The following is an 11,064-nucleotide window of genomic DNA, read 5'->3' as shown; positions in this document are numbered from 1 at the left end:
GCACCTGCACATTCCACCAAAGGCAAAAACGGATATAAACAGGACGAGAAGTGGAATAAGTGCAGTGTTCCCGAGAAACCGAACACAGGTTTGTAATAAAACATGTCACTTTGGGCTTGAGTGACCTACTCAAGCATTCTCCTACAAGCACAATCTTAAAAGCATCGCTTTCATGATCCAACAACCTTGCAGGTTTTTCCTAGAAGATGCATGCGTAACAGGTACCAGGATTCGTGCGTGGGAAAGAATTGCTTCAGAGAGCACCAAAGGACTGCAGTTTTATTTCAAGAATTACTTCTTTTAACCAAGCACAAATTCATGCTCAATAAGAGAACGTGTCAATCAAGACAACAAGCTTCATTGTGAGAAATGAATCTTGGAGTCTCAGCGGTAATGCAGGCCGAGAAATTTTCCTGACACATTGAATTCATGCCTCCTCATTATATGCCAACATCTGAACCATCTATAGGCGACAGCCATTTTGCTAGTCTTCCTTCGACAAAAGAAGCCAAGAAAAAATACAACTACAAACAAGCAGTGTTTTTTTTTACATTTTTTCGATTTCTCTGAATTAAAATGCTTCCCTCGTTCTCCCACTCTCTATATTCACTCATCCATCTCCCCTCATCTCGTTGGGCCAACATGCTTGTCCTTAATTTGCCTCCCCTGCACAATCATTCATTTTTGTGAATTATCTACTTGCATACTACACCCCCTCCCCCATCCCTCCATCTATTGCTCTCCTTTCTTTCTTTCTTTCCTCTCTCTTTTTCTTACACATTCATCACTTGCTTCGTCCTTTTCCTCCTCCATCACATTCTGACATCTTGCACATCAACTTTACCATTCTTCTCATCTTTCTTCTTTCCCAGCAAATCAAATTCCCTCTTTCTCCTTATTACAATATTGTGAAAAAAGCAAAAAGAAAATCAACAGATTTAAACAGACAAATCAATCATCGAGTAATAGCCTCTTCGTTCCCGAGATCAAGATTAGCGACTGATTAATGAACACTCTCACTCTTCAGTTTCTTCTAAATGACTTGCTGTCTCTTAAGACTGTGGGCTGGCAGTACATACTGATCCAATATATTTGCTGCTTCTTTACACAGTTTTTTGTCCCATACTTCATAAATGTATCTTTTTAAATATCCATATACGTACATGTTCAGCACGTGTGAGATTACTAGTTGCAAAAAGTGAGACTAAATTCTAAATTTTCTATTTAAACCTCACTGCTGTGAAATATATTAAAAAATATATTTTTCTTTCCAATAGGGTGGAATAAATCTTTTAAAAAATTAAAATCTGATAATTCTGATTTAACAACACTCTCTGCTCCTGTAATATACATTGTGTTTGTAACACAAGAGAACACACATGGGTGATTCTCACAAAATCCATACAGTATTTAGAAGGTGTCCAGTATTAGATTTTTTAAATCTTTTTGCACATATGGTCTGAACTGAAATAAAAAATTTTAGATTATCATTATCAAAAATTATCATTACCGCAACATGATATTACATAAAATATATGCATTTACAAATTCATGTTCCGGTAATGAGAACTAAAAAGTTGTCTAGGTACTATGACAAACAAAATTTCTACTTTTATCTGGAGAGAAAAAATAAGAACTGCTTACCTGGTAGCCATATTGAGTGTCACAGTCAATTATGTCCCTTCCAACAATTTTTTTTGAAAATGTTAGTTCCTTGAGGGCTTAAACAAGGATTTAAAATTGTTGCGGAGGATGAGAAAATCTACATTTACCAATGATCACCAAATACCACATGTTTTTTTACTGTAAATGTTTATAGTATAACATGCACTGAAGCTTTTTATTTTTTTGATTTTTTAATTATAAATATTTCCATGTCAAAGAACCCAAATCCAGTCATGGACACGTTGCGGTAATGAAAATTTCCCCCTTAAATGTGGAAATAACAACAAAATTGGTTTGTATGATGTCATTTGAAATCATGTGCAAAATAGTACATAAAGAGATGTTTGTAACTGTATGCTTCTTAGCATTTACTTTTTTTTATCATAATGTTTCATGACACCTCATAAGTCTAATTTCACGAGAATCACCCATCACTGTATATGAACACACAAAACATGTACCCCAGCTGTCCCTGGGCCAGTGTCTTTTAAAGAGCTCCTAATATACCTAGCATTAGATACAAATATACATATACATTTGTTTGCAATATGTACATCTGAGGTACTTATATAAACTCTTTATGTCCAAAGCTGTATTTTCTTAAAGGGTACCAGCCTAGTGACAGCTGGGTACATGTTTTGACTATTTTCTGATAACATTTATACCATGTATGGTTAAAAGTGCCAACTGCATAAAAGTAAACATAAAAACACACTTATGCAGAGATTCAAGCGTTTATATCTGAGTGTGTGGGGTGTCAGTGTGCACTGTATGTCTGTGGCTGAGGGCGTACAGCGAGACCTACATTTCCTTCTCCAATGATCCTCTTCTGTAGCCGTGAGGCACGAACTGTCAAGTCTGAAATCGAGTATTGTCTGTGTGTCTTTTCGCTCTACAGCCCAAATCTTTCTTACAATTCCCTTTCCATTGGTTCTTTCTTTGGATCTCTCTATCTCTGTGTGTTATTCCCATCTCTTACACAGAGTGTCAATATCTGCATCTTGCTGTGAGACATGATGTTAGATATTAGCCCCTTGCTGTGTACCTGTCAGTGACTGTCTACCTGTCTACAGCCGCCTTCATCTTGCTACCTCTCCATTTGACACCTCACACTCTCTCTTCTCGCCCTTCATTCTTATTTTCTGTCAGTCTTTATGGCAATGTTAAGAATAAAATGTGTGCATTTGTCAGACGCTAAATACAAAGAATACAACGTGTTTTACAGTGCAATTGGGTATACATTTAACCAGTCCATCTGTTTTAATGGGACCTGAACTCATGAGCTTGATACCATTATAAAACCTTTTCATGGAAAGCTACATTGATGTCACATGACTTCATCAAATTGCATGCATACATCAGTGAGATACAGCCAGTTATCATAATAAAAATAAACTCTTTATAATAAATGGATGTAAGTAAGAATCGTTTGAAGTTGCTTTAGTTTTATGAAAAAAAATGAGTAGTATTCCAGTGGCGGTCGGTGACTTCTTTTATCAAGAGCACTCGATGCGAAGTTCGTCACAACATGTATGTAGCCCGTCATGTGTGTGGTTTGTAATTTCAAAATGTGTTAGGCACATCGAGTGATCTTATGTGCATCATGTGTCTTGTCAAAATAAGTGCCTGCTGCAGATGGGTCTAAGGGGTTTATGATAAAAGAGACGCTCGCGTTTGCCAGATACTCGCATAATCTCATGCGTTATCAGAGTTTACTGTTAAGGGAGTGTCTTGCGTGTATTTTGTGAACGTGAGTGTCTCTTTTGTCATAAACCGTTTTGACTCGTGTGCAGCAGGCACTTGTTTTGACAAAACACGTGATGCACATGGTTCACACATGACGCAACAAACACATATTTTGAATTTGCGCCCCTCGAATGAGCAGTCACGAGCCGCCACTGGTATAATCACATAGTAGCTCATTTATTCTGTGCCGACAACATGCATACTGTACACACTGCTGCCTTACTTAGAGTAGTATGCTATTCCAAACATAGAAACAAATGCTAGTGGATAGACATTCTCTCTCTCTCTCTCTCTCTCTCTCTCTCTCTCTCTCTCTCTCTCTCTCTCTCCCTCTCTCTCGTTCTCGTTGTGGTGATAAAACGTGCCTTGTGTGTCTCTCTGCAGTGCTGTGTGATCAGAGTGGAGAGTGAGGTAAGACATAGCAGAAACTGTTTTGTTGGTTTATGAGAGACCCAAGTAAGATGCTGCCCCCTTCTGGGTGGGAATACGAATAACAAAATCTAGCAGCAGCTCTCCCCAACCCTGACCACACTTTTAAGTAAGCCCAGATCACAAAAGGCAGCTGACCATCATTTGTGTCATGCTCCCTGTTAAGCTGTTTGAAAGGTGTGCCACATTTGTTTGAGTTGTGTTATCCACCTGGGTGAGGCAGATTTAAACACCAAAACGAAAAGGAGGAACATTGTAAAAATATGCAGCATTTTTGTCAAATCAAAACATATTTTATATTACTTTAACCTAAAAAAAAAGTTAAAACATTTAAACTTGAATATGTAAGTTATGTCAACTTTTTTAAGCCAAAACTTAGGTTGAATTGACTTGCAAAACCAAGTTGTTTTCACTACGTGTTGCATTTTTTTTACAGTGTTTGTTGCCCTGAATGCTGATATGTTAATTTGTTGCTTTCTTTGAAGTCATTATGATAATAAAATGTACACCATTTGGGTAGTTGCTGCATGTTGTTTCTTAACATTAAAGGGACACTCCACTTTTTTGAAAATATGCTAATTTTCCAGCTCCCCTGGAGTTAAACATTAGATTTTTACCTTTTTGAAATCCATTCAGCTGATCTCCGGTCTGGTGGTACGACTTTTAGCATAGCTTAGCATAATCCATTGAATCTAATTAGACCATTAGCATCACGCTAAAAATAACCAAAGAGTTTTGATGCAGGAAACATGGCTGCAGGAGGCGAAATGATATTACACAGTGCCTGAAAATAGTCCCCTGCTATTGAGAGTAAGAAAAGTCCTTGATTATTACACCAGAATTAGAGTATAGTTCCTAGCCATATCTGCATAGAAAATCACAACTTTTAATTTTCCGTCGGTCTTAGTACACGATGTAACTACAGAAGAGTTTTAAATAGGAAAAATATTGAAACTTTTTGGTTATTTTTTAGCGCGATGCTAATGATCTTATTAGATTCAATGAATTATGCTAAGCTATGCTAGTGGTACCGCAAGACCCGGAGATCAGCTGAATGGATTCCAAAACGGTAAAATCAAATAGGGGAGCTGGAAAATGATTTTTTCAAAAAAAGTGGAGTGTCCCTTTAATATTTTGGGTAACTTATATCTTGTATTTTTTTGTTTTTCGAAATTCTAATCAATCTTTTGCCTTTACAAGTTTACATTTTAAATAGTCCTTCATTATGAGTTTGGTAAATTTAGTACAAATATTCCTTTTAGACTTTTTAATTAATTTGAGATCAAAAAAGCAACGTGCATAATAATTATAAGTAATTAAAGAAATGCTGTTAGATGTCACTAGAAAACTTTAACAAATCACAACAATTTCAGCCCTACAGCCCTTTACATTTACATTTATTTGTTTAGCACTTGCTTTTTAAACTCGTACGCACAGATTTGATCGTACAGTGCGCACTCGCAAAAATCCATGGCAAAGTCCATATTTATAAAGATATGCTTAGCGCCACGTAAGGTTAACCTAAACAAATAAACAGCTCATCATGGCTAATTACTGAACAGATCAGCCATTGCTCAGAGAGGTCATGACCATCACTTTCTCTTTAGATGCAGACAGAAAGCGGGACCCTCTAGTGGTGAGATGTGAAAGTGCGGTGGTCTTCTCTCCTGCTCAAGAGTCTGGTGATGCTGCTTCTGCTGCTGGCTTCAAGATTGCTGTGTCCATAGGAACCAACTCAGAATACAGATGCCACAGTGCGGTACTTGTGCATTAGGGCTGCAGTCAGGCAGACTAGCCAAGGACTGTCCACTCTGTCCTCTCTCTCTCTCATTTTCAAATGAAAAATAATACCTTCTGCAATCTTATTTGCCTTTTACCAAAATTGCTAATTAAAGATTAAGAAATAATAGAAATAACACTAAAGAGAGAGGGTGTGGAAGAGGGGTTTGTGTTAGAAGACAGTGTGGGGAATAGCTCTATGCCCTGCTCGAGCTTCTTATGTAAGTGCACTTTGTAGGGATGGCACCAATGCAGTAAGCTCTCTCACTTGCCCCCCGGCCACAATGACATACTGCTTTGGCCCTTTTATCTCCATGCTTCTATTTTTTTTTATTATACACTTCGTTCCTCTTTAGTGAAATCTGGGCCTGCTCATTGTCACTCCAAGGGCATGTACCTTTTTACTCTCTCTGATGTGGTGCTAAAATAGTCTGATGTCTTAGTAAGCTTTTGCCTTTGAAAACCCAAAAGACAAGCAACAAAAATGTGATGACAACACTTTAGGTCTAAGCTCATCAATACTGAACAAGTTATCTTTGATAAAGCCTTATAAATATTACCAGAAGGTTGCTGGGGTGATTCTTGTCAAGAGTGCAGAATACTTATTGTGCATACTTAACACTGTTAAGGTCTAAATAATATCTGAAGATGTTCCAGGGTTCTTATTACACGTTGAAATGATGGGGAAGCAGTTTTGCAATGAGGACAAGGAGGCTTAATTAGGCGAGTTCCCTTTGGACACTGTCGTAAACAAAATTCTCAATCCATAGCTGCACTTTACATGCATTTGCTCAATTCTCAAGGACATAATCTTTAAAATATGTAAAGCAAGCCAGTGTTGTATTTTTATGCAAGGCAAAAAGTACAACAGGTAGTGTAGACCAGTTTTTGTCAACCTTTGTAACACCTATTGTCCATGACAACTCAATCTTGAAATGCTTTAATATTCACAATGCCAATAATATATGCGAGAAATGTTTTTGGTAGAAATATTGATTTGAAATAATTTAAACTGCATTCACACGGAGCTTACTGGTCTCAATTCTTTCTGAAGTAGTGACATTTATATACCAGAAAAATGAACACAAATAACATTGAGGGAAATTACAAGGATTTTTACATATGCAACTTATTCTGCTATGGAGGCCTTGAAAGACAGATTTAGTGTGGTCATCTTTAACCTCATTCTGAATAAACTTTTGTCCTCTAGAGAAACCTTGTGAATGTAAAAATACTAATTAAGGGTATATACAGCATTCATTATCGACTATGCACCTTAAGGCAAGGAATTTCACCGTCAGCAAGATCTACAAGGCTGCCATTGATCCATTTCCTGCTATGCAGCACTGCTTAACTGGATCAAACTTTCCCAGAGGTCAGCCACAGAAACTTATTTCTTTGTAGAAGTACAACAGATATTGATATACATGCAGATATGCCTAACTGATGTGATTAAAAACCACCCTTAGATGTGGTGCAAGATCTACAGGACATCTAATACAAAAACATTACTGAAATAAATGCTTGAGGTACCAGAACAAAGCAAATATGACCCTTCACCACAAAACCAGCAATAAGGGTCTTTTAAAATTTAGACTTATACACATCCCGATTTATTTAAGCTTTTCTTTGATGTATGGTTCATTAGGAAAATACATTATTTGAAACTTTGGAGTCTGAGGGTGCGCAAAAGCACTACATATTCCCAATCAAATACTTAACGCTTTAAACACCACCTTTAACAAAACAGGAACACACAAGACTTGTTTTTACGTTTTTATTAAACTCTGCAGTACTGCATAACACCACCACAGACAAAATGTGCATAACACACTTATGCGATTTCCTCCTTGGCAATACGGTCTTTCTTGAGGGGTCCCTGTTGAAAGATAAGAAATCCATTAGGAGCTGTGGTCAGACTTAAAGATAACTTTAATGTAACTAGTGTCATGTCATCAGAGAGTGAACAGGGAGAAAGCACAAATGGGGCACTACTCCCCTGCCTCACTGATTTTACTTTTGCACTGGAATGGAACCCAATTCTCAGACTGATGGGCTGAAACAGGTTACGAACAGTGCATGTGGATGCACAGAAGGCACATACCCAAAACTTGCATTCTTTAACTATGTCAATGTCATGCAATCACAACTGAGAAAGCAACAGCACATGATCAGTCTATACAGGAGTCACACAAATCCTGTGCTAAAGTGCCTTGGGTTTCTTTGCTTGAGGCTAGATGTGGGCATCAACGCATGTGCAATATTATTCAACATGCAAACACCTCTATACAGCCCAGGGCAAAAATCTTCCAAATTAGACATTAATTTAAAAAGGCAGCACCTTAAAAGGGTGCTAATGCATTCAGACATAGGCTAGTGAAGCAGACCGCAAGTCTTACATCTCTAGACAATATGATTGAGGATGCCCAAAGCACAGAACAGATAAGCTGCTCTCAGACAAGTCATTCTCTCAGTGTCAAACTCTTACCATAAACACTTTCTTCTCCTCGATGGTCTGGAATCGGCCATGACCAAATTTGGAAGTGGTGTCGATGAATTTGAGGTCGATCTTTTCCTGGGCACGGCGGCTGGTCTGAACCAGAAGAGATTTGCGCAGAGTCAAAACCCTCTTCTTGGTTCCCACCACGCAGCCTTTCAGCATGAGGAAATCATTGGTCACCTCACCATAGTGCACAAAACCACCCTAATAAGGGAACAAAAGAAAGTCAGTCTTTATAAGCACTTTGGGGATTGTAGTATCAATAAAATAAAAGCAGTGCACACTCACCAGAGGGTTGATGCTTTTGTTGGACAGATCGTAATCCGTAGCAGCGTTGTTTTTCACCACTTTTCCATCCTTTGTAAAATAGCCTGCACCAATCTTGTAGATCTAAAATGAAAGAAATCACGAGAAATAAGAAACAAGCAAAACTGATCACACCAGAAATGCAAATCACTCTTTTAAGCTTACCTTCTTGTTGATCTCAGTGCGGTGATGGTAGCCCTTCTGACCAGCACGAGCCACAGAGAAGGCCACACGGGCAGGATGCCAAGCTCCAATACAGGCCACCTTACGCAGACCACGATGGGTCTTGCGGGGCAGCTTCTTTGTGTGCCAACGGCTTGTCACACCTGCAAAAACAATATTGATGAGCATCTGGCCTTGTACGGAGTTCACTTACATAACATTTAACAGTAGATGTGCTGTCAGAAGGAAGGCAGCATGGGATTTTCCTCATGCATTTCGGGCGCCATGCCTGACGCTATAATCCATGTTTTTCATCATTAAAAGCACGACTTAATAGGGCAATTATAAATTAGACAACTAGACATTCAAACATGACCTACCCTTGTATCCATGACCCTTGGTAACACCGATAACGTCAATCATCTCATCCTGACCGAAAACGCTGGTGATGGGAACAGACTGCTCAAGCTTCTCTCTTGCCCAGTCAACCTTATCAGAGATGGTGCCTCCGTTCAGCTGAACCTCCATCAGATGAGACTTCTTTTGTCTATGGGGCAGCAGGCGCATCTGCAGAATAAAAGTGAAGATTAGCAAATAACCACAAGACATTTGAGTTGTAATGCGTAAAAGCAAAAAGCCCTCGTTTAAAGCACCAAAGGTTTACAGACACTCCACATACCTGTGTGTGGGCAATGATGCGAATGACCTGGCAGTATTTCTTCATAGAGGCAAAGTCTTTCTCCAGCTGCTTTTTGCCCTCTTCATCTTGCCACCTCTTGCAGTACTTAGTAAAAGCCTTCTTCTTGGACTTGTACCTGTGGATGGCAGACAGGGCCGGGGGGGGCACAAAGAGAGGTTGGCACACAGTCCCTTCATAGCCTAAAAGGCCAGAGGAAGGAAACTGGGCACGGCTGTTCGCCCATCCTTATGAGAAAGGTGGGCTTTGACAGCACTAGGTCTTTTCAGCTCGTGGCACGGTTTCTAAGGAGCCCTTTCCACCGGCCAGAGGAGCCCGGAGCTCATCAGGGCACGAGGCACCTGAGCGGAGCTGCACCACACCGACATGTTAGAATGGCTCGGAATAAACACTGAACGGTTTACTCTGGCCAACTAGTTTAAGCTCCAATACATGCAATTACATGACTAAATGCATAAGCAATGTAACAATTTAACTGAATTCTATCAAGGATTTAATTACTATAGGAGTCAAGCCTTACCAGTTCTTGTAAAAGCGACGTTTGCACTCATCACTGATGTGCTCAGCAAAGATGGTCTTGAAGGAGCGCAGACCACGAGGAGTCATGACGTATCCAACAACACCCACAACGATCATTGGAGGAGTCTCCACAATGGTTACTGCCTCAACCACCTCCTTTTTGTTGACCTCTGGTAAAAACAAATAAAATATTAACCAAAATACAAAATAACTAATCTTTAAAAGTACATTGTTTAGAACAGGAACTTAATTCACGAAACTGCTCTCAGTACTCGACATTCAGCAGGGGCTTTAAAGCCCAATTATGTCCGCCCGTCGAGGAGATCATCACTGGCAGACACGTGTGCAAAAAACTAAGGCCACGATAACAAACTCATTTTAATTCTCTGCAAGAAAATTCAAACGACTTACTTGAGCCAGGTCTATCGACCTCACGGACGATGTGGGTCATGCCAGCCTTGTAACCGAGGAAGGCGGTCAGGTGAACAGGTTTGCTGGCATCATCCTTTGGGAAACTCTTCACCTTGCCACGATGGCGACGGCTCCTCTTGCGGGGCAGAAAGCCCAGAGACCCGTGGCGTGGGGCCGAAAATTTACGGTGAGACTGAAAATAAAACCGTAGAAAAATGTTAATACGTTTTTTTAATGCATTCAATTAACTCTTTCAAAAGGTATCAAACATTTCTGGCGGCGGCCATCGTGCATTTCTAAAGGCCTTACGCACATGCGCAGATAATATTACTACACAAACGCTAAAGCGAAAATCATATCCACGAATTAAGTGGAAATTAACATTCGTAAGTTGAATGAAATGTCAAGATTCGTGTTGTGTTTTATAAACCATTTAAATCATAACTCTAGTTTAGTGTTGAATAGATCGCTGCCATTTTCCTCTACAGCCAAACAAACATGTGCAGATTAATAGTCCAAAGCGCAACAGATCTAAATTATAATTACAGCAGAACATTCGTTTATGTATAACAATTAATGTTTCGAAAAGGATTGATGTTAAATTAAACGGATGCCTTTGATATAAGACGGATTCTCAAAGCAAGTCCACACTCACCATTTTGTCCCTAGTCCGATTGAAAGAGAGCGATGGAAAGGCGGCGCTTCTTTTTAAGGCAGTGGGGCGCTCGTACGTCATTGCGTCACCACGTACACGCCCCACTGTACACTTTTTCGACTTCATACGGCGCTACAAGAACCAACAAGCAGATGACATCAAAGTACCGCGAGAGCGATTCGAAATCAGACGACT

The 11,064-nt window shown here is 39.5% G+C and overlaps 1 protein-coding gene and 2 non-coding genes across 3 annotated transcripts; all 3 read right to left on the bottom strand.

The window, feature by feature from the left end:
* Positions 1–7,384: 7,384 nt before the first annotated feature.
* Positions 7,385–11,023, bottom strand: rpl3 (ribosomal protein L3). Its single transcript, XM_055194087.2, has 9 exons — positions 10,870–11,023; positions 10,215–10,407; positions 9,805–9,973; positions 9,267–9,402; positions 8,968–9,154; positions 8,591–8,751; positions 8,408–8,509; positions 8,108–8,323; positions 7,385–7,498 (listed from the first exon to the last, which is right to left on the bottom strand). Exons 1-9 carry the CDS (start codon positions 10,993–10,995, stop codon positions 7,454–7,456), a joined length of 1,335 nt encoding a protein of 444 aa, XP_055050062.2. The 5' UTR covers positions 10,996–11,023; the 3' UTR covers positions 7,385–7,453.
* Positions 7,567–7,700, bottom strand: LOC129436989 (small nucleolar RNA SNORA54). Its single transcript, XR_008642046.1, has one exon. It is a non-coding gene; the product is annotated as a small nucleolar RNA SNORA54 (small nucleolar RNA).
* Positions 8,822–8,913, bottom strand: LOC129436991 (small nucleolar RNA U83B). The gene has a single exon (XR_008642048.2). It is a non-coding gene; the product is annotated as a small nucleolar RNA U83B (small nucleolar RNA).
* Positions 11,024–11,064: the final 41 nt, after the last annotated feature.

This window comes from Misgurnus anguillicaudatus, chromosome 19 (genome assembly GCF_027580225.2).
Source record: "Misgurnus anguillicaudatus chromosome 19, ASM2758022v2, whole genome shotgun sequence".
NCBI lineage: Eukaryota > Metazoa > Chordata > Actinopteri > Cypriniformes > Cobitidae > Misgurnus > Misgurnus anguillicaudatus.
Note: the sequence above shows the minus strand (reverse complement) of the source record. Positions and strands in the feature narration are given on the sequence as shown.